Source organism: Strix uralensis, chromosome Z, assembly GCF_047716275.1.
Source record: "Strix uralensis isolate ZFMK-TIS-50842 chromosome Z, bStrUra1, whole genome shotgun sequence".
In the NCBI taxonomy this organism is placed as follows: domain Eukaryota; kingdom Metazoa; phylum Chordata; class Aves; order Strigiformes; family Strigidae; genus Strix; species Strix uralensis.
Window position 1 is genome coordinate 63,442,777 of NC_134012.1, and position 21,380 is coordinate 63,464,156.

A 21,380-nucleotide genomic window follows, 5' to 3' on the forward strand; every position below is an offset into this window, starting at 1 on the left:
TGATTTTGAGGTGAAAAAGTGTTTTGGAGCTGATCAGTTGTCATCTCATTGAAGTCTTTTACACCATTTGAAGTTTTATTTTTACTACCTGAAACCATGAGGATAGGCATATGAAGTGGGAAATTAATCTTCAATAATACGTATTTTAGTTGGGACTGAGAGTACAAGTGTCTGCAAGAACTTCCTTTATTCCTTTTCCATTCTCCTTTTCCATCCCACAGAGAAAGTAAAACATACTGTCATTGAATGTCAGCATAGATTTTATTTTTATTATTGAAGAGAATGCAGAAGTTACGGGGTTTGTCATTTATTATAGGATAATTCTAGAGCCAAAATAAAATTTGCTTAAATATTTTTATATCTTGTTCTTAGGTAAATGAATTCAAATCTGAAAATAAAGAAAAAGCTAAAAAAATTCCGTTGTTGGATACTCCAGTTCATATTACTGCAACTAGTGAACCAGTTCCTATATCAGAAGAATCCGAAGAACTGGATCAGAAAACTTTTAGTGTGGTAAGTTCCTTTTTGGTAAGTTAGTGTTTATACTTGATTGTCTAAATGAGGACAATTTCTGATGTTCTTAATTCTGTTAGTGGGCACAGGAACACAGGTGATCTTTTGCTAGTAAAGTCTCAGATCAATGAATGTTACTGACACTGTACTGAAGTAATTTTTGTCTCCATTCCAGCAGTTTTATTTTGTTGTTTACTCTTTATGCAGGATAGCAGGAAAACTTATCCAGTGGTCTGTGTGCTGAATAGATTTAGAATACAGACTTCAAAAATATATCCTCAAGAATAACTTCTGTATCCTGCTTCTTAAAGAGCAGACGTGAATGAACTTCAGTGTAATTTCTGGAGTCTCTGGCTTCGTGCCTTTGTAAGATAACAAGACAAATTAAGTTTCAGCACTATCTTTCTGAAGTATTGCAGACTTAAATTAGTAGACAGAGGAAGGAACAAATGCTAAAGCCCTTAGAAATAGCTTGCTGGAGTAATGTCTCTGACACCAAAAGAATTTTGTTTAATCACAACTTCTGACTAAGAACAAAATCAATATTTGAGGAAAAAAGGTATGTACACACTTTATGCAAAGTTTTATAGGTCAGCTGAGGCCTTTGGAAAGCTATCAGTGACTACTAGAGCAGCTACTCTCCTGTGGGTATTTAGTCATTCAGATTTCAACAGTTGTTTGTTTCTGCCAGTCAGGTTTTATTGCGGCTGTTGTGGGTGCTGGCTGTGACACACAAGTGAGATTCTCTTGAGTAGGCAGTGACTGGTCTATGTATGGTTTTATTCTAAACATTCCAAGTAAAATGTGGTTTCCAGGATGAGCCTTGAGTAATTCAGGTGGATATGTTTGTGTGGCTAAGTGACAGAAAATCACTTGATTTCCATGTACAGTTATATTTTTCTGATCACGTCTGTATTTAAGCAGTGCACTTTGTAAGCTATCTTCTAAAGGCTACTTTAAGCTGTGGCTAGTGCAATATGTAATGCAGCTGCTTAATTACTTAGTGGCATGAGCAGGCAGTGGAACAGCTTCCCTGATTTTTCTGAGTTGTCCCTAGATGCCTACATGGTAATGGTGATATTCCATTTCACAGAATCACAGAATCGTCTAGGTTGGAAAAGACCTTGAAGATCACCCAGTCCAACCATTAACCTAACATCGACAGTTCTGAACTACACCATATCCCTAACCCAACTCTTAAACACCTCCGGGGATGGGGAGTCTACCACTTCCCTGGGCAGCCAATTCCAACGCCTAACAACCCGTTCTGTAAAGAAATAATTCCTAATATCTAGTCTAAACTTTCCCTGGCACAACTTGAGGCCATTCCCTCTTGTCCTATGGCTTGTTACTTGGTTTAAAGAGACTCATCCCCACCTCTCTGCAACCTCCTGTCAGGTAGTTGTAGAAGACAGTGAGGTCTCCCCTCAGCCTCCTCTTCTCCCGACGGTCGAGATCTCTCTGCAGAGCCTCCCTACCCTCGAGCAGATCAACACTCCCACCCAACTTGGTGTCATCTGCAAACTTACTGAGGGTACACTCGATCCCCTCATCTAGATCATCAACAAAGATGTTAAACAGGAGTGGCCCCAAAACTGAGCCCTGGGGGATACCACTCATGACCGGCCGCCACCTGGATTTAACTCCGTTCACCACAACTCTTTGGGCCCGGCCATCCAGCCAGTTTTTTACCCAGCAAAGCGTGCGATCATCCAAGCCTCGAGCAGCCAGTTTCGTCAGGAGAATGCTGTGGGAAAGGCTGTCAAAGGCCTTCCTAAAGTCAAGGTAGACAACATCCACAGCCTTTCCCTCATCCAATAGACAGGTCACTCTGTCGTAGAAGGAGATCAGTTTTGCCAGGCAGGACCTGCCTCATAAACCCATGCTGACTGGGCCTGATCATCTGGTTGTCCTGCATGTGTTGTATGATGATACTCAGGATGATCTTCTCCATCAGCTTCCCAGGCACTGAAGTCAAGCTGACAGGCCTGTAATTTCCTGGATCATCCTTCCAGCCCTTCTTATATATGGGCGTCACATTGGCCAATTTCCAATCTGTCAGGACCTCCCCACTCAGCCAGGACTGCTGATAAATGATGGAAACCGGTTTGGTGAGCACCCCAGCCAGCTCCTTCAGCACCCTCGGGTGTATCCCATCCGGTCCCATAGACTTGTGTATGTGTGTGTGATGCAGTAGGTCACTGACTGTCTCCTCCTGGATTGCAGGGGAGTCGTTCTCCCATTCTCTGTCTTCTGGCTGAGGAGGCTGGATTCCTTCAGTACAACTAGTCTTGTTACTAAAGACCGAGGCAAAGAAGGTGTTAAACACCTCAGCCTTTTCCTCATCACTTGTTACCATGTTTCCTCCTGCATCTAACAGGGGATAGAGGCTCCTCCTGGTCTTTCTTTTGCTGTTGAGTACTTACAGAAACATTTCTTGTTATCCTTGAGTGCTGAAGCCAGATTAGTTTCTAGCTGGGCTTTAGACCTCCTGATTTCTGCCCTGCATAGCCTCACAGTGTCTTTGTAATCATTGTGAGTGGCTAGCCCCTTCTACCAAAGGCCAGAAACTCTCCTTTTCTCCCTGAGTTGTAGCCAAAGCTCCCTGTTTAGCCAGGGTGGTCTTCTCTGGCGCTGCCTTCTCATACAGCAGCTGGGGACAGCCTGCTCCTGTGCTATTAAGATTATCTTCTTAAAGAGTGTCCAGCCTTCCTGGACCTCTATACCCTTCAGGATCGTCTCCCAAGGGATCCTTTCAAGCAGGTGCCTAAACAAGACAAAGTCAGCCCTTGGGTAGTCCAGGATTTCATTCCATTCCAAACATTGTTTTGTTTTTCAACATCTCTTTTTTTTTTTTTTCCTGTGTATAGAGAAACATCTTTTTGTCCAGGCGTTTTTGTTCTGGAATGTGTGTTTATCATTATGCCAAGTTCAGATGCAGTCTAATTAGCATATTTAACTACACTTTCAAATGGAAGTTGCTACTGTGCGTTGTTCAGACTTAACTAATTTGGCTCTTTGACAAGCAGAATATGCATTTCATCTGTTTACCATGCCATTGTAGTTGGATGGTATTCTCAAGCAAGAGTGTGTAATTTAAATCATGCAACTAGTCTTATCTGGATTTACTGTTAAAACAGTTGATTCAAAGTGTGAAAATTCAAGAATGCACATATGACATGTAACTTGTGTTGCCATGACTGTTATTACTAATCTAGGCATACCCAAACTAGCTTTACAAGTAGCACAAGTTCTGGTAGTATCTGCATAGGACAGAGGTTTAAAAACTGCTCAGAGAAGCAGTGCTGATCCTCTGCTGAATGCCAGGTTTAATTGTTACAGAAATTAGCTGTTTGAAATGTACTGAACACTCATATTTAATTTTGACACTGAGTCTGTATAGCTTTCAAGGTGCTAAAAAGTGTAAGTCTTGGCCTTTATGCTTGTGCTGAAAGTTACGATTGTAAAACCCAGTTGTAATGAGTACCTTTCCTCAGAAAATCCCTTATATTAAACTAGTGCTTTCTTAAATCCTTGATATCTCTATTTTGGCCAATCTGATGCTTTCATGGAGGAGTAAATTTCCAACTGGGTTTAAAATACAACTTTTTCCAAAGGAAACCTGTAAAGCACTTTTAAGATCTGTGAGCAAGTCTTGTAACTTTTGGCTTGTAACAATACCATCTTTGCCTATATATATTAGTATATCTCTCTATATCTATCTCACAGCAAAGGATAAGTAATGTTTTCAAATTACGTTTTTTCTTTGAATTAATACACTCCTTTTTTCTATTTTACAGTGCAAAGAAAGAATGAGACCTGTCAAAGCAGCATTGAAACAACTGGATCGACCAGAAAAGGGCCTTTCTGAAAGAGAGCAGCTGGAACATACTAGACAGTGTCTAATCAAAATTGGGGATCACATTACTGAATGTCTAAAGGAGTATACAAATCCTGAACAAATTAAACAGTGGAGAAAGTAAGTTATTCTCCATGTTTTTTCTTGAAAAAGGAAAATCTATAATTGCTTCTATAAAACAGAATATTTTTTTAATTATTTCTCTCACTTTTAATTCTCCCTTTCTTGAATCTTTCTGCTGTTTTAAATAGGAATCTGAAATAAGATGGTTATAGATGGTTGTTTTAATGTATTTTTTCATATTGCATAGCAGTGCATTTGTCCAGTAGGTGGAGTCATCTCACAACTGAAAGCCAACACTAGATACTTGTTACCTAGACTGTGTTTAGTGGAGAAGATCTTTTAAGGCTCTGGTTTTTTCCTGCTTTCCAACTTTGAGGTTGGGGTTTTTTTTTAATTCCTGCTAAAAATAGACAATTCTAAATTAGCGTTGATATGCACTTGGTATGATTTTGAGTTGCAAAATTATTTATGCTTTTAAAAATACACTCTAAAAAATGTACATATTAACTATGACTTGATAAGGGTATTTATCATAATGTACTCAGATGCATTTCAAAAATGAAAGACAAGTTTGCATCTTTGAGATGACAATTTTAAAAAAATTAAGAAAAAATGTTCATTTGTAAATGTATTTCATTGTTAATGCAATTTGAGTTACTTTTATCAGAATGTGCACTTTAATCTTTTATGGTTGAAACTATATCCTGTACTTCCATATACATGTTAAGTTTTTCATTTTCTTGAAGACTTCTGTTTGTATAGAATGCTTCTGCTGTTTTTACTTGCTTTACTTCAAACTATTAAGGTGATCTGAGATATAAAAACAAGACCCATGTCTTACAGTTTGAAAAACATTGTATTTCTTTAAGTAGAAACTTGTAATAAAGCTGTTACTCATATTCTACAATATTATATGTAGATTAATAAAATAAGTATTTCATCTATCTTCGATAAGAAGTGTAGTCAAGCTTATATAAAGTTATACACGTGTTGTTAGGCACACCATTGACTGGTTGTCTATTTTTGCAAACCTCTAGACCAAAATTAAAATGTTTAAATAATCACAGTGAAGGAGCAGACTGTTGCTTCTTGAGCCTGGATGCTTCAGATACTTTTGAGCCACTAGTATACTAATCTCTTCTAAGCATTCCACCTGCAAATTTGACTAAAAGAATTCAAGACTTTTGTTACCTGTGATCATAAAAGCATATGTTTTCTTCAGGGTTTTGGCATCTTGACAGCAAAAGACTTGATTTGTTCTTCTTTTATTCCTTTGAGCGCAGGTTAGGCATAAATTTATTGCCATGCCACTTCCATTCTCTTTCACAGTTCTCATTAGGCTTCAAAAGCTTTGACCAGGCTTTGGAATTCTGTGGAACAATTCTCTTACAAGTCTTATTTAATGAAATTATCAGTAGGACAAATGTCTTAACACTGTAAGAATTTTCAAGTTTGGAAGAATTTTTACTTCCTTTACTTCCTTAAATTCTTATTTACTAAGTAGTAAATACTCAAAATTCAATCAAACTTTCAGAAGACAGACATAAACTGATAGCTACATTTTTAAGTAGTTGCACAAATCATTCTATTAACACAGTTGTTATTAGTACTACTTTCCATGCACTTTGCACTCTGAAGTACTTATGATAAATATTACAACATGACAAACTGTTAAATTAATCTTTCATGTATTTGGAGTACAGCTAGGTAATGTTTGCTGCGCAGCTAGGCAATACTGTGTAAATTTTATAGTGTTTCTGGTTTACTAAAGTACTGTTTAAATATTTCCATTAAACTCATGTTCTGTTGCATAATACAAGAAAAACATGTATAGAATAATTATAATTTATTTTTCTTCCTCCTCAGAAATTTGTGGATTTTTGTCTCTAAGTTTACAGAATTTGATGCCAGAAAACTGCACAAACTGTATAAACATGCCATCAAAAAACGCCAAGAATCTCAGGTAATATTTTCAGATCCTTTCTATATACATGAATATCTATTTTAAGTATTATAATCCTTTATTAGATTTAAAGGATTATAAGGAACACAGAAATACAGTTCAAGTAGCATTTGTGTTTGTAGTAGTCTCTTTTGTTAGGATATTTTTCTAATTAATTCAGATGAACTTTGGGATTTAGCAATGAGTTTTTGTACTTGTCTCTTTTAGCAACACAATGACCAGAATATTAGCAGCAATGTGAATACACATGTAATTAGAAATCCAGGTAAGAAAGGTTAAGTATATTCTTGTGTTAGATATATTAGTTTTCATGCTTATTTAATTTCACATGTCTCTTAGATCTGTCTCCCATACTGCTAAGTATCACAGAGATAGGCTGATAAGGAAAACTTCACTTGTTTATCGATGAAATCCGTCTGAGTGCAGACTGAAGCTGGTACTTACTGGTTTTAGTAGCAAGTTATTTGACCATCCTTTAAAAAAATTTTGGAAACATTCTTTGTGTTTAATTTTGGGGAGGAAGAGAGGTCTCCTCAAAACCTGTAAATTTCTTGGAAATTCGGTGCCTCATTGTAGCTGTTGAATGTCACTACTGTGTAAGAAAGCAAGCTATTCCTTGAAGCCATAGCTTACAATTAGTTAGATGGGCTGTCTTTTATTGTTGACAATAACACTGATATTTTTTTTTCTATGCTCCCACATCTGCCTTCTTGTTATACTTGTTTTTTATCTTGTGTTATGTCGTGGACTTAAAATCAACAATAATATATTTTAGGAATACCACTGACAGTTTCATTAACAAGGTGTACCTTTAAAACTTACTCACATTCTAAGGCCATCCCTTCTTAGAGGGGAAGTTGCTACCATTCTGTCTTAAAATTGCTCTACTAAAGGCACCTCTATTCACTGCTCATTTGGACCACACTTAGCTTTGTAGACTGAATGGAGAGCTTGAAAAGTTCAGTTTCTGAGTCCTACACATCTACATTCTAGCTTGCTTCCCTCTTCTGAGGTTTCTTTCAGTTCACTTGCATGAGTGCATTTGTCTTTCACCTGTTTAGATCTTGTTTCTGTCAAATTATAATGTCACTTTCATACTGCTTTACATCTGACTGATAGAAGTGTTGTTTGAATTAGGTGAAGAAAAGACATTGAGACTTCCTTTTAACCTCTACTTTATTAAACAGATGTGGAAAGACTGAAAGAGAATACAAACCATGATGACAGTAGCAGGGACAGTTACTCTTCTGATAGACATCTATCACAATACCACGAGCATCATAAAGACAGGCATCAGGGAGATGCTTACAAGAAAAGTGACTCTAGGAAAAGGCCCTATTCAGCCTTCAGCAACGGAAAAGATCACAGAGACTGGGATCACTACAAACAAGACAGTAGGTGAGTCTCTTCAGCAATTTTAAAAATCTGTTCAGAACTCCCTTCCTGTTTCTGTAGTATGCTTGTAGCAAGCACCAAAAAAATCTTTTTTGAGTAATGCAAAATTGCAACAATAATATCTCTCTAATGCAGTTCTGTTGATTTGACATAATTGTAGCTCTTAATATGTGTTCAGTAACACTAATACAAATAATTTCTATTTTTTTAGATACTACAGTGATAGTAAACATAGAAAGTTAGATGACTACAGGAGCAGAGACCACAGGTCAAACCTGGAAGCAAGTTTAAAAGACAGCCGGGCTCATTCAGATCACCGTTCCCATTCAGACCACAGGATACATTCAGATCACCGTTCCACTTCGGAGTACAGCCATCATAAATCTTCTAGAGATTATAGGTACCACTCAGACTGGCAAATGGACCACAGAGCTTCGGGAAGTGGCCCAAGGTCACCATTAGATCAGAGGTCTCCGTATGGTTCAAGATCTCCCCTAGGACACAGATCTCCATTTGAACACTCATCAGATCACAAAAGTACACCTGAACATACATGGAGTAGCCGGAAAACATAACAAAGACTGACATTTTCTGGACCTTCTTTTAGCCATATACAGTAAACTAACACAGTAATTGCCTTACATGACTTGAAAGATATGGACTGGATATTCTATCAGTAGCAGTATTGTTACGTCTTTCCAGGATGCAAGGTCTGTTATCCCAACAGAAGAAAAATATTTTTGTATTTAAAGTTTATGCTGCACTGTGCTGCGAATGCTGTGGCACTCTTTTTTAAGAAATGGAACATGTTTACTTTCACAGGGACCTCAACACTGCCCCTTTCAGACTGGATCTTACTATAAAACTCTTCATGTCAGAGTGGTTTTAGGCTGAACATATTTTAAATTATGTTTGTAAATGAACTTTTAAACACTGACCTGTGCTCATATTTCAGGAAGGAATGAGGAGTTTATTTTCTTTTGTTTCTTAGTAAAGAACTCTCAAGGACTTTGTTCACTTTCCAAAGCTACTTGTTTACATTGTACACTGCGACCACCTTGCCGCTTTTCATCACAAGCTTGAATATTTAAATTCTGTACCTATAACTGTAAGATAGCCATGATTTCTCCAGTTTGTTATCAGTTATAATGCCTTTTTATGAAACAAACAAACAAAAAATTAAAAAAAAAAAAAAACAGAACACAAACAAATGGCTGTAAATTATTGTAAATTAATTAAATGAGCTTTTTTCCCCTCTCAGGCTTTTTTTGACTGTTCCTTTCCCTCCCAACTCAGGCCTTCTTGTCAGAAGTATGAAACAAAATCAGTGTATTTATATGTTGTAATAAAATACCTTGATGGAATCACTGTTCAGAATGTAAAAATGGGGAAAGGGAACATTTTATTCCATTTAGTGCTCCATTTTTATTGGATACTTTAGATACAAGGGGTTTTCTTGGTTGGTTTTTGGTTTTTTTTTTTTTGGTTTGTGGTTGGGTTGGTTTTGGTTTTTTTCTATTAAACTGTCAGTGTTGTGATTGTAATGAAATGGTAAATATCCAGCTAAACTGTGCTCTGGAAAGCTTTTCAGGTGCATTGGCTTTAAAGGAGTGTTAAATATCTGAACACCTCAAAATCCAAATCAGCCAAAATTTATTGTAAATCCACTTGTGTTCACTTTTCAACATGGGCAATAATGTCAAATGTGCTATGCAGCCAGTTAATATTTTAGCAGATTTGAATTACTTTATTGACAGAATTGTTACAATGCACACTGATTGTACATAGATAGCTTATATCTGACAAATTAAATTTAAACTGAAAGGATATGTGGGCTCTTGTAGTTTTCTGCTGTGTTTTTCTCTACAGTGTTATTTTTTATCAGGTTTACCCATAAAAACATTAAACTCTCAAGTACTAAATCTTAATACACAATGTGATAATTGGGGAAGATATCTAGCCTGGCATCATGTGATTGGAGCTATATCTGTCACTTCAATTTTTCTCTGCTCTTGCAACATTGAGCATTTTTTCCAATTAAACAGGTTCTTATGAAAGTATAAAAATATAGAACCAAAATCTGTCCACAGATTATGTTAGGATCTCACTGTAGGCAAAGTTGCTGCATCTTAAGTTTAAAGCTTTTTTTAATGTAGCTGGGACTCTGTGCTGCTTCATTTCTTAACTTTTATCTTCTCAGGATCTGGAGTTCTGCTTTTGAGCTTAATTGCTGAAGTGGTTTTTAGGCAGTGGAGTGGTGTCTGATAAGGTCGTGCATGTGTTCCATGCGTCTTCCACTTCCAATAGTGAAAATCTAGAAGATGGAGCATCTTCAACCGCTGACTGATTCTTGCTGCTTGGGTAGCGCATAAATCCATCCATAGAGCAGTCCCACTAATCCTGGTTCATCATCATTGTAGCTATCTTACTGCATTGTGGCCCAACATTTCTAATGTGACATGGTTAGTCTGTATCTGTTTTTGTTAAACGTATCTTGGGTTCCTCTGAAATAAGCAAGAAAAATACTTACTTGATGGCTTTGATGATTAGGATTCTTTGGCAGTTAGTCTACTTAGGCTGTGTCAACTTTTATTCAGTCTTATTTACAGATTTACAAATCACATTTACAACAGTTTAAATTTTTCCCCTCTGGTTTCAATTAAGTCTTAAGTATGAAGTTTCATGGTGGAGATAGCCTCCACTGCTTATGAGGCTGACTGTTACTGTGTATCTATTTAGGAGAATCCTGTATCCTCTGCAAATAAGCCATTTATAATTAATTTCCCATACACACAGATTTGATCCATCTTCTGTTCATTTGTAATGAAAAGCCTTCAAGGCATGAGTCCAGTTCCAAAGCATCCATCAGATAATTAATGTTGCCTGTCTGTAAAGAGGTTTTGGTAAAAATTCTGGTAACTGCAAGAGAACTCCTCGTATGGCTGTTGATAAAGATTCAGGTGTTTCATCTGCCATGCGTGGAAGTGTAAGGTTTCCATCTTAATTCTATTATGTATTTCTAGTCTACCATTCCCAGTACTACCTAAAACCAAGATTTTTGGTCAGTCTGAAAAAGCACATTAAAAAATATATTGCTGTTACTAGTTTTAAGGACAGAGAAATGCATGTTCTGGTTGCCATTAGTTCATCAGCTGCTGTCTTGGCCTCATTTACCTGCTCACAATCCATCTGTTTTCCCCATTTTGATCTTCAGTGCCTGTGCCCTGGTGTCTGAAGGGTACTCAAACAGCTTCTGGTTTCTGGGAGCCTTTCACTACCATCAAGAAAAGGACTTGCAAAGGATTCAAGCACTAACCACAAAAGGAGGGCAGTTTCTACAGAAACTGACGCTCCTACCAAAGGAGTGTGCCCAACTGCCCTTTGAGACAGGGACAGCACAGCAACTTAGAGCACTGACTCCCTAGGTTCAATACCTTCCTTATTTTTGGAGCTCAGTTGGCTTGTTTTGTCCCTGTATGATGTTCTGTCATCAACAAATGGAATTTGTCACTGCTACAGCCCTTACTGTTTAGCTGCAGGGTTTCCACTTAAAGTGTAAAATCACAGTGAAGTACTCTTGCAGTGATGTTATGCTTAGTGTTGTGTTCAGCAACAGCAGCTTTTTTTGGTAGGAAATCACCTCACCATTACTTAGGAAGACAGGCAGGACTGAAGCCACTAAAGGAGATCATCCTGATACAGCTCTTCTTTCCGATGAGACATTTCATTGCAAGTTTCTCCATGATGAAGTTTTATTTGAACAGCAAATTAATTAAATCCTAGCTTTTTTGTATACTATAGATGAAATTACATCCTCTCACCTTTACAGAAATAAACATAGACAATCTCTTGCTTCTATTAGTAGTAAAGACTATTAAAATAGGTAACACCTGGTGTGAGTTATCCATCTATGTTGGGACAGAGATGTAGTGCTGTCACTTTTATCTCTTCATTCTTTCAGCAAGGTAGTATGGTTGCACCTGAAATTTAATCTTTGTTCTTAAAACCTTATGCTGAAATTTCTATTTGTGAAACACTCCAGAAGCAGTAGCTAAGAAATGCAATTGTGTGAGACACTGCTAGGAGCAGAATGGAGGCTCATGGAATTAATTGTTTTTTACCCTTATCAATTATTCTTAAGATACAAGTTGAGAACTACTGAGTAAGGGTGAACACATTCTGGTCCTCCCATCCTTATACTCTCACACTGTATGGGGTCAATGAAAGATCTTCCTTTGGATAGGACCAGTACTAAAAGAGTGTTTCTAGCATGTATTTTCCAACCTCCTAGCCCTACCAATTTATTGGTAACTACCTTTTTTTTTTTTTTTCCCAAAACTTTTAACAAGAATTGTTTTGGGATATATAATGATGTTTAATTATGATTGTTAATTTGCATAAAGAAGTAAGAATTGCTGTTGTCCTGCTGAAAAGAACTATTTCTAGACCTAACATACAAAGAAAATAATTCTGCTTTTTAAATTATTTGTAGCATCTTCATAAGCCTGTTGTGGAAGCTGCTTACTTTGTTTTACACTCTAAAGTTCAGCATTAGGCTTTTAATTCATATCAATATAATTTCCACTTAAAATACAGTAGCAGAATATTTTAAAAAAAATCTTAGATATTTGTTCATATTCTGTATGGTACATACTGAAGAAAAAATTGAGGGGGTATGTGGTTTTACAGGAAAGTGGCAAGTCCTGGTCAAGTGCGTAATTTTCAGTTTACTCCAAAACCTCATTATTTACATAAACTGATAAATACAGAAAATTTGCATGCATTTCTTGTGGACTGTCAAGACTGTATTTCAAATTTGTTTTCTTCCGTTGTATGATATGACTTCATGAATCTTAATCACGGGAAGTAAACAGCACCAGTCCTTTGGGATACATAAGCGCTATCTGGATTTTATGAAGAAACTTCAAAGTGATTAATTATAGTTCTATGTTTAGTCAACACCTGAGATCTAACTGTAACCCAAAATTGCTTAGTCCAAGCTTGATTCATTACACTATTTCTTTTATTCTAGCTATAAGGAAAAATGTAGCCATGTAATGGTCTGCAATACATATTAATTAGATGTGAGGTAGCTGCTCTCTGAACCTTGGTTAACTGCTTAATCTTTCTGTGACTCACAATCTTTGGGCACAGCAAGTATCGTGGCCTCACATGGAAGCTCCTGTGCACCTGGACCTCTCTTCCATTATGGAACCAACATAGAAGATACCTCTGTGCATATCATGGATGTATCAACAGGCAGTAATGGCCTATCTCACCTAACCCTCCTAAAGTGTTTCTTTGGCAGCATATTGTTACTGTTACACGATTGAATATAAAGAATATACTGATCAATTTGCCTCTCACCCCGTGGCCACAAAGGACTCTGCAGCACCGTGAGAAAAGGGCAACAGGACACAGACTGCCAGAACAATTCATACATTGCACAGGTCAATCTTTGGCAACATTTTAAGGGCCTCTGGTAAAGAAGTCTGCAAGGGGCAGGCCATGGGCCAGATCTGGTTGACAAACCACAGCATGTGCCCATTCTTACTGAGAAAATCAATCCAGCTGTACCAGCTCTATTCTGGAATTGATTTGCAAACTTTTAATACAACATAGTATACATAGTAAAAACACAATACAACCTTTTTTTGTGAAGGTTGTAAATGACAGCCTGTGCAAATACACACTACTGACTAAAGGCATATGAAATATTTTTCTGTTTAGGATTTCCTGACAGAAATACTAATTCTAAACTTAAGCAAATTCATGTAACTAGATGTGCATTACCACAGTTGGTCCCGTATAGTTCAAGGTACCATGTCTGCACCAACAAAATGGAGGACATTGCTGGAAGGGTAACAGTCTTACAGCTGTGTATGGGGTGTCTGACTACACTTCGTGGGAAAGAGGAGTCGGGTGAGTGTGTATTTCTTGGGTGCCAGCCAAGTGATTGTTGAGGAGATGGTTCTCCAGGGTCCTGCCAGCCCCTCTGACTCCTACTATCCAAACCTAAAGTATCCAAGCCCAGCCTGGTACTGAATGCCCCTGATTTTTCCAGCCCCAATTTCTACTCGACAGTTTCACCCTCAGTGTTCCTCAGCGTGTGTTTTTGTCAACCTACCCCACATGCAAGGAAGGAAAGCCTTTTACTCAGCTTTCCTCTCCCTCTCACCATTGCTATGCTTCTGAATCCATCTTCCCAACCCTATTCCAGGTTTCTACCAATGCCCTTAATTGCACACTCCAATCAATTTGTTTTCTCCAGGGCCTCCAACTCAGTGCAGTCATGCATGTAGCCTGCAGCCTGTCTACAGCTGAATTTTTTTTAAATGTGTTTTCTATTCCTGGCCAACACCCACCTTTACTCTTAGCTGGCTGTTGCAGTTAGCAAAGCTTGTGCATACAAGCTTGTGTAAAATCCAATCTTGAATTCTCACTTTGGTGAGGATTTTGGAAACTCAGGCAGATTGCTCTTCACCAAAATCAACCACAGGAGTTTTCAGAGACTAGAGAAGGAAAACGTTCTAGGAGAAAAGTTATTCATGTAACATATCTAGGATTCTGTGAACCATGTTGTGTTCTTGGGAACTGCTTAATGAAGAGTTCATATCTGACCTAAATTCATACAGCTGAGTTCATACAGCTAAAATGGGGGATTACTGTAATAACTGCTAGGCTAAAAATCATGTAGAGGAATGAAAGTGAGAAAGAGAAGGTGAGATGTGCTGCAAGTCTGTTCTTAAGCTGTTAACAAGCATCTGGCAAAACTGCTATAACTGGTAAAACCAGAGTGCTCCAGAGAACAGATGTTTAATACAGGTGCTGCTTCATGTTGCAATAGCTCTGTTTTAGACAGTTCTGCAGACAGAGTACTTTCATGACAGCTGAAACACTAAAGTCACAAAGTTGTCATCCTAAGAGTAGCTACTGTCAAATTACGTTTCACGACCTTTATTGAAGTGAGCCGAAAAATACATATTATTGAAGACTTACAGAAATCACTGATGCAAGACTTTGAGAGGTTTTAAAATATAAATTTTTGGTTCTGTTAGAAGGCTTAAATTTAGATCTAGACTGAGTTCATGCACTAAGGCTGAAGCCCAAGGAACATACTGGGACATTATTATTATATATTTGCTGAAAGTAAATATTTTATTTGTCACAGGTTTTTCAGCAAGCTCAATTTTATGTGTGTCTTCTCTGAAAATAAACATCTGGAAATCATGTCAGAAAATCACATACCACTGATCACATGTAAGAAATTAATTAGAGAGGTTTTATTACTGTAGTACTCTAAGACCACAACTGAGTTTTAATTGCAATAGAGTTAGTATTTGCTGAAGTAATTGAAGCATTTGGAAAATAATCTTCTCATTCATCATTTAAAATTAGCTACTGCTTTTGGTTTGCAGTAATTCTAGCATTGACACCTGTAGTGTATAGACCATTTAAAGTTAACAAATGTTTCTTTAACATTTCTTTTAATCACAGAGGAGCAAAGAGAACTTCAAACCTCTGATTTTTGTCAGCATATCAAATCATGATTCTTTTAAGTGAAACTTAATTTAATCTTATATTAGAAGTTTCTGAGCTACTTAAGAATATATTCTGTGAAACTATGCCTATCAAGTATCATAATTACATCTTGTGAATCTTGGAATTGTGAAATGTAGTCGACAACTGAACAACACACAACACTACCATGACACTGAGCATCCATAATAAAACTGTCAGAAGTCCACAGCTTTAAATGCCTTTCAGTTCTTTTGTCTGGAACCAATTCTCCATCTCTTTTTGGTACTGTTCGCAAAGGAGTTGTTAGTATGAAAGATAGCCTTCTGTTTTAAATTTTTAAATAAATTAGATTGGGGGGGATTGATGATATTCTTCCTGTAATGAAATCTGCAGATGGATTCTCTATCCAGAACAGAATAGGCAGAAGATTATTAGTTTTAAAAGATCTTGAAAAGAAAATTGTCATTCTACCTCACTGAAGTCTATCAAAACTATCAAATCTAGAAGGGTAAGGTCTAATCCAGTCTTTTTCCTGGCATGAAAGTAAACAGGGCTGGAAAATTACCCTTACCCTCCCAAGCTCTTAAGGGTTCAATAAGTCATGTCAAATACCAAATAAATACATCTGAAGAGTTAGGATCCAGATATTCATTAACCATAATGCTGGAGGGAAACATGCACAGGAAAGAGATGCTCCATGAGCTTTAATGGAAAAGAAAATGCACATGAAGCACTGTTTGGTGCTTTAAAACTGTATTCTTCCATTCTGAACTGGAAAGTCTCTAGCTAGTGATTGAATAGAGATGTTTGGAGTGTATGTCCATGAGCTAACAGAACAGATCACCCTGTAGGTCCTCCAATTCCAGCACATTCTGGTCAAGTTTTTAAAGTATAAACTTCCAATCTATCTGGTATGTTATCTTTGATAGTGCAGCCTTCCCCATTCTGTTTTAATGAACTGAATTAATGAGAAAATGAGTAATATTTACTCTCAGACAAGAATATAGCCAGAATACTAGAAAAATGAATATGAAATTATCTGAAAGGTGTAGTATGCCCAGTTATTACAGTCTGCAAGTATGTATATCTCTTGAAATAATTAACTTCATGAAGTTCAAGGACATAGCCTCAGACAATCATGGATGACTGCCCTTCTGCTGTTCTAAAATTCTAGAGAAACTCTATAATCATGACTGTAAATGGTGGAAAAAAAAACCAACCCTAGTTGCTCTGTCATAGAGACACAACAAGAGAATGTGTGAAGCTTAAAGAATTAGTACTATTTCAAGTTACAGTACTGAAAACAAAAAAGTATGATATATCTTATAGCATCAGTTTACTTGTAATTATCCAATTTGCTTTTAAATTTTTGAATATTACATCTGTACTTACACATCACTCTTGTAATATGGTGGAAAATTATTAATAGGGAGAATGCAATGTTATTTAAGTATAAAACTCAAAACAGACCTTATTATTAGAACCACAACCTATGTTTCCACAATTACAAAAAAGATATTGTCATTATTAATTTGACATTTGCTTACAGTAACTTCAAGTTATTTTTCCATTCATAACCTAAAGGCTTAATATACGGGTTTGTAGTATAACAACATACAGAATAAACAGATGGACTGAGAGCCCACCATTTCTTTACAAAATAAATGTTTTCAATAAATACACTGTAAACATTCAAAACTGAGGCAAGAGTATTTTAGATTACAGTATTTTTATTCCATAAATGTAAGAGTGACTTAACATTTGCATAACTGCAAAATAAATCACTAAGAATTTAGGAGATTCCATAACTAAGTTTGCTTGTAGAATCTTAATTCAGACCCCGCTATGCAATACTTATGATGCAATTTTAGTGACAGAAATCCTCTTGGCCTAGGATTTTTTTCTCCTAGCTAGCTCCTGAGCCCTCCAGGAAAAATCTCTGATTGCATCAATGAAGGCAAGCATGGTTGGTGCCAGGTGTTCCTGTTGGGGCAAGCTGGAAGATGAGACAGGCTCATTTGCATGTCTGAAAAATAGCATGTGGGAACTCTGATTACTAAACCAAGTCTTTTCATTGGCTTTTGACTTAAAAGTAAAATACTCAGCAGATGTGAGAAACAAAATGAGGAAGCTGAAAGCAGGCATATTGAGGGAGTCCTGTTCTGACTTCACAAATGTTGGAAATGAACTGGATACAGATGTGGCCCTGTTTCTCTATGGTAGGAACTTATATGTGATTCTTTTCCTCTCTTTTTCACACTTCAAAACTTGAATACTAAGTTGAATGAAAATTTTAAAGTTCAGCTTCAGAGTTCCAATGCACTAGTGTTGTTCTGATGAAATTGCTTCTTCTGGAATTTTTTTGATCAGAAGTGGGCGTCAGAGTCACAAGTGAGACTCAGACTCCTGTGTGTACCTCTGTGAGGGAGCAGATGTGGAACAGCTGCAACCTTCCCTTGGTTCTCTCTTTCCATCTGTTCTAGAGATGGCGAGTGGTTGAATGTAATCTTAGAACTAAGCACATTAGGCATCTGATAACTGGCCTTGTTGGTGTTCCATATATAAATACCCTGGTATTCCCAGATGAATGACAGAATAAGTAATGTTTGGGCTATGTAGTTGGCATCATCTGTAGAAAGCATCTTCTCAAAGTAGTTAGTGGTCCCACCAAACACTGTGGATGACTACTCCAGTATATCTTCCACCTCCTTTAGGAGTGTGACAACAAAGTAAATCTGTAAGGCATCAAATCTTTTGATGTTTGCCAAACACTGAACCTAGTTGCAAGGCAGATACCAGGTTTGGAAAACTGGCCCTGAAATAACTGTTCCACAGAGATGGTGGAAAAAACAGAATTTCAGCCAGCTGTGAAAGAAGTTGCTCCTCAGTCACTCATGGGAATGCTAGCACACAGCTGCAGGTGAAAGCTCTGTGGCAGTCAACAGCACGTGGCTCTCATGGCCTGCCCCTCCATTCATGCTTCTTAGGGGCATGTGAGGAACAGGGAATTTAGACAGAGTGGTGTGGTTACAACTATTTGAAGAAAACAAAAAACATCCTCTTGCAAACATCCTCTCCTTGCCACCCAAATAGCAGATCAGCAGATGCTACAGGAAGTTATTCACTCTGTCATAACTCTGATTCTTCAGCTGCAACATCTTTAAGAATCATAATTACTGGGGAGGGGGAAAAATAGCTATAGCACCCACAAGTCAGTAATTATAATTGTTTATTTAATAACCGTTTGACCACCCAGATTCTACAGATTTAGATTCTACGGAATCTGACATTTTGGATATGAAGATATCCATTTAGTCACATGTAAAAGGAAATTCTGTATTATTAGTGGAAATATTCTTTTGGGGAGCCTAGTAGGGAAGAAATGCCTTGGTTTGGTTTTTTTTTTTTAATTTTTTTCAGATCCTCTTGTCCCAAAATATCTGTTGTAATTTCTGGCTTATTACTTTCAGTAACTCATAACTTTAATAACATTGGCTTAAAAGGTTTGAGTTCCTCACTGTTCTCAGACTCTTTTAAGCCAGGTGCCTGATGTTACCATTGTGGATGTACAGAAGCTTCTAGAAAATGTCAAATACTTGGCAAACACCCCATGCATCTACAGTAGGATTTTAGATTGCTTAAGGAGTGGATTTTTGAAGTGCACTTCCTGATCCCTTCCAGTACTCTGCACTTTGATTTGCACTGTAGAGCCTTCTCCCTCTGCACTGTGTGCTGGTTAATTTCAGATGAGCCAAAGGGGAAGCACCTCCATGCACCCAGGCTACAGGAGCAGACTAAAGCTTGACTCATCTAACCCCACTCCTTCCCGAAGGTGTGGGGTGTGGATGCTGGGTCCTCAACTAGTGTTTTTTTTCTCTGCAAACCCACTCCTACTGCACTGCATGACGTGCTACTGCAGACAAAACTTTATTTCCCCTTAAGGAAAGCAGTGAAAGAGTGCAGAAAAAGTGAAAAACTTTTGCATACACCCCACCCCGGGTAGGTCTCATCAGACTGGTGCTTCCCAGCAAATGCAGGGATGTCACATCTGTCCTTTTTGTGCCAATTCCAGTGCTTTCATGGTTACTCCAGCTCTTCCACACAGGGGTACAAATTAGCAAAGATCGGCCACAGTACCAACTGTTTCAGGCATTGTTACTTTTTAGCTTATGAATTAAGAATTTTAATGAGATAGTGGTGTACTCTCCATTTGCACCAGATATTCTATATTAAAAATAATTGCTTTGTTGTCACTTTAGTAAAAATTATTATACAGAACAATTTACTGTAGTGAATGCAGTTGAACATGCCTCAAAAGACCCATTCTGATGGATTACCCTCATTTCTTCCTCATTATTGTTTTTTCCTTTCATATGTCACCATGAAACAGCCCTAAGGCAGCTACTGTAAATGCTAGCTTGTACGCTGCAAATCTCCCAAGCACTTTATTATTTCTATGGCCATTTTTTTAGATGCTAACTAACTGCTCTTGGTTTTGCCTTTTAACATGATTATAGAAAGAGAAAATACAGAGCGATTTTCTGAGTGAGCAGAAAGTACTGCACTATTTGCTAATCAGATAGTACTGCTTGAAGTGCAATATGTCCACTTACTAAGCTCAGCTTAATTTTGGTTTGTAATTAACTTTAAATTATGTAGTCTCTGTAACAGGACATTCTTTATTTTCTCCTTTACTGTGCTATTCAATCTTCTCATATGATTGAGATACATTTTTATAATTAGGGTTCTATTTTTCATCTTGAGTAGGAGATGGGGCGTGGGGTGGGAATGTTCCTTCTCTTGCCAGATATTCAGAGCAGCAGTTTGAGCCACTAGAAAGCTGCCCTTTCAGCTATGTTAAACAGCAAGTGAGCTGCAGAAATTCTTCCCTTGGAAAATTCAGAACACAGTTTCCACTTTAAGGCTGCACGCCTGTGAAGGCTTAATACTTCAATGGTTAAAAGAAAGATAGTTACAAATGTTTGAATGAGCAGTGGTATTGAAATAGTAAATACTGATTTCTCTAAACTTAGCAGCAATAGTCAGTAATTTCAAAGAATACAGTACCCTGAATGCTTTTCATACAGATGATTTCTTGAAGCATTGGAAAAGTTCGATTGTTAATTAGATATTAAATATTTGATGATTAACCATAAGATTCTTTGTATTTATTTTCAGCTTCATGAGTAGTACACTTTGACAAGCGAGATTTTCATGCTTCTTATGGTATATTTCTCCCAAGCCTACTTAGTATGTAAAATATATATGTTAGCTGTACTTCAAGTTCCAGAATGGAGCAGTCTTCTTGTAATGAATTCCAAAACTGAAAATTTGAGAACTAGATGGTTGGTACAATTAGTTTCAGATCTTTCTAGACTGTGAAGTGAGCCCTGTATTATTTTCCCACTGAAAGAAAAATCAGATTCTAAAATGACCACTACAGCACAAATATAAGGAGGTCATCATGGCTATTTCCGATGTATTTTATTGTTTGAAATGACTATTTCTAGGAAAGCATCAGAAAGAGGGATGAGAAGAGAGGAGCAAAGCATCATATAATCTAAGAAAGAACCTTTAAAATCAATGTCACAGCTAATGGATAAAGAAAGTGAAACTTTCATCATGGATTTGGATAGTATGACAGTAGCATTCTGCAGCCCTTAGGGTTCACAAAAAAAAGCAAAGCAGACAAAGAGCAAAGGAGAGTTTTTCCCGCAATCCACTAATCTTAATTAAAGTCTAGGGCAGTGCTTCTCAGCACCTGGCCTTGCTTAATCATGTCTCCTGATATCAATAAGGAATATGTCAGCTCCTCCAAGATGCTGTGCCTTAAAAAGCCTGAATCCCCGCTGTACTTGAAGAAGTAGGCAGAGCCTGTGCATACAGGTGTGGGAAATGAAGACTCCCAGGAGGCCAAAGGCTGGAAACTGGTGGCTTTCAGTCCCAGGAGGGTATTCTGCCCCACCTGCAGGTCTGCACCTACAGAAGCGATTCAGTGCCCTGGTAACAGATGAGGGGCTGGGAGCTACATCTGGTGAAGCACCCCAGCTGGCTGCACTTGAGTGC

General features: G+C 37.5%; 1 protein-coding gene across 5 annotated transcripts in view; it reads left to right on the top strand.

The window, feature by feature from the left end:
• Positions 1–9,620, top strand: part of CHD1 (chromodomain helicase DNA binding protein 1) — a 55,847-nt gene extending 46,227 nt beyond the window's left edge. For 4 of the 5 annotated variants that reach the window (XM_074856109.1, XM_074856108.1, XM_074856106.1 and 1 more), the window contains 6 exons: positions 373–513; positions 4,314–4,492; positions 6,302–6,398; positions 6,606–6,663; positions 7,586–7,796; positions 8,005–9,620. In XM_074856109.1, the coding sequence (XP_074712210.1) occupies positions 373–513; positions 4,314–4,492; positions 6,302–6,398; positions 6,606–6,663; positions 7,586–7,796; positions 8,005–8,368 (1,050 nt within the window). In that variant the 3' untranslated portion in view covers positions 8,369–9,620. Of the gene's footprint in view, positions 1–372; positions 514–4,313; positions 4,493–6,301; positions 6,399–6,605; positions 6,664–7,585; positions 7,797–8,004 lie in introns of those variants that run through there. The other variant, XM_074856110.1, reaches the window with a different exon arrangement.
• Positions 9,621–21,380: the final 11,760 nt, after the last annotated feature.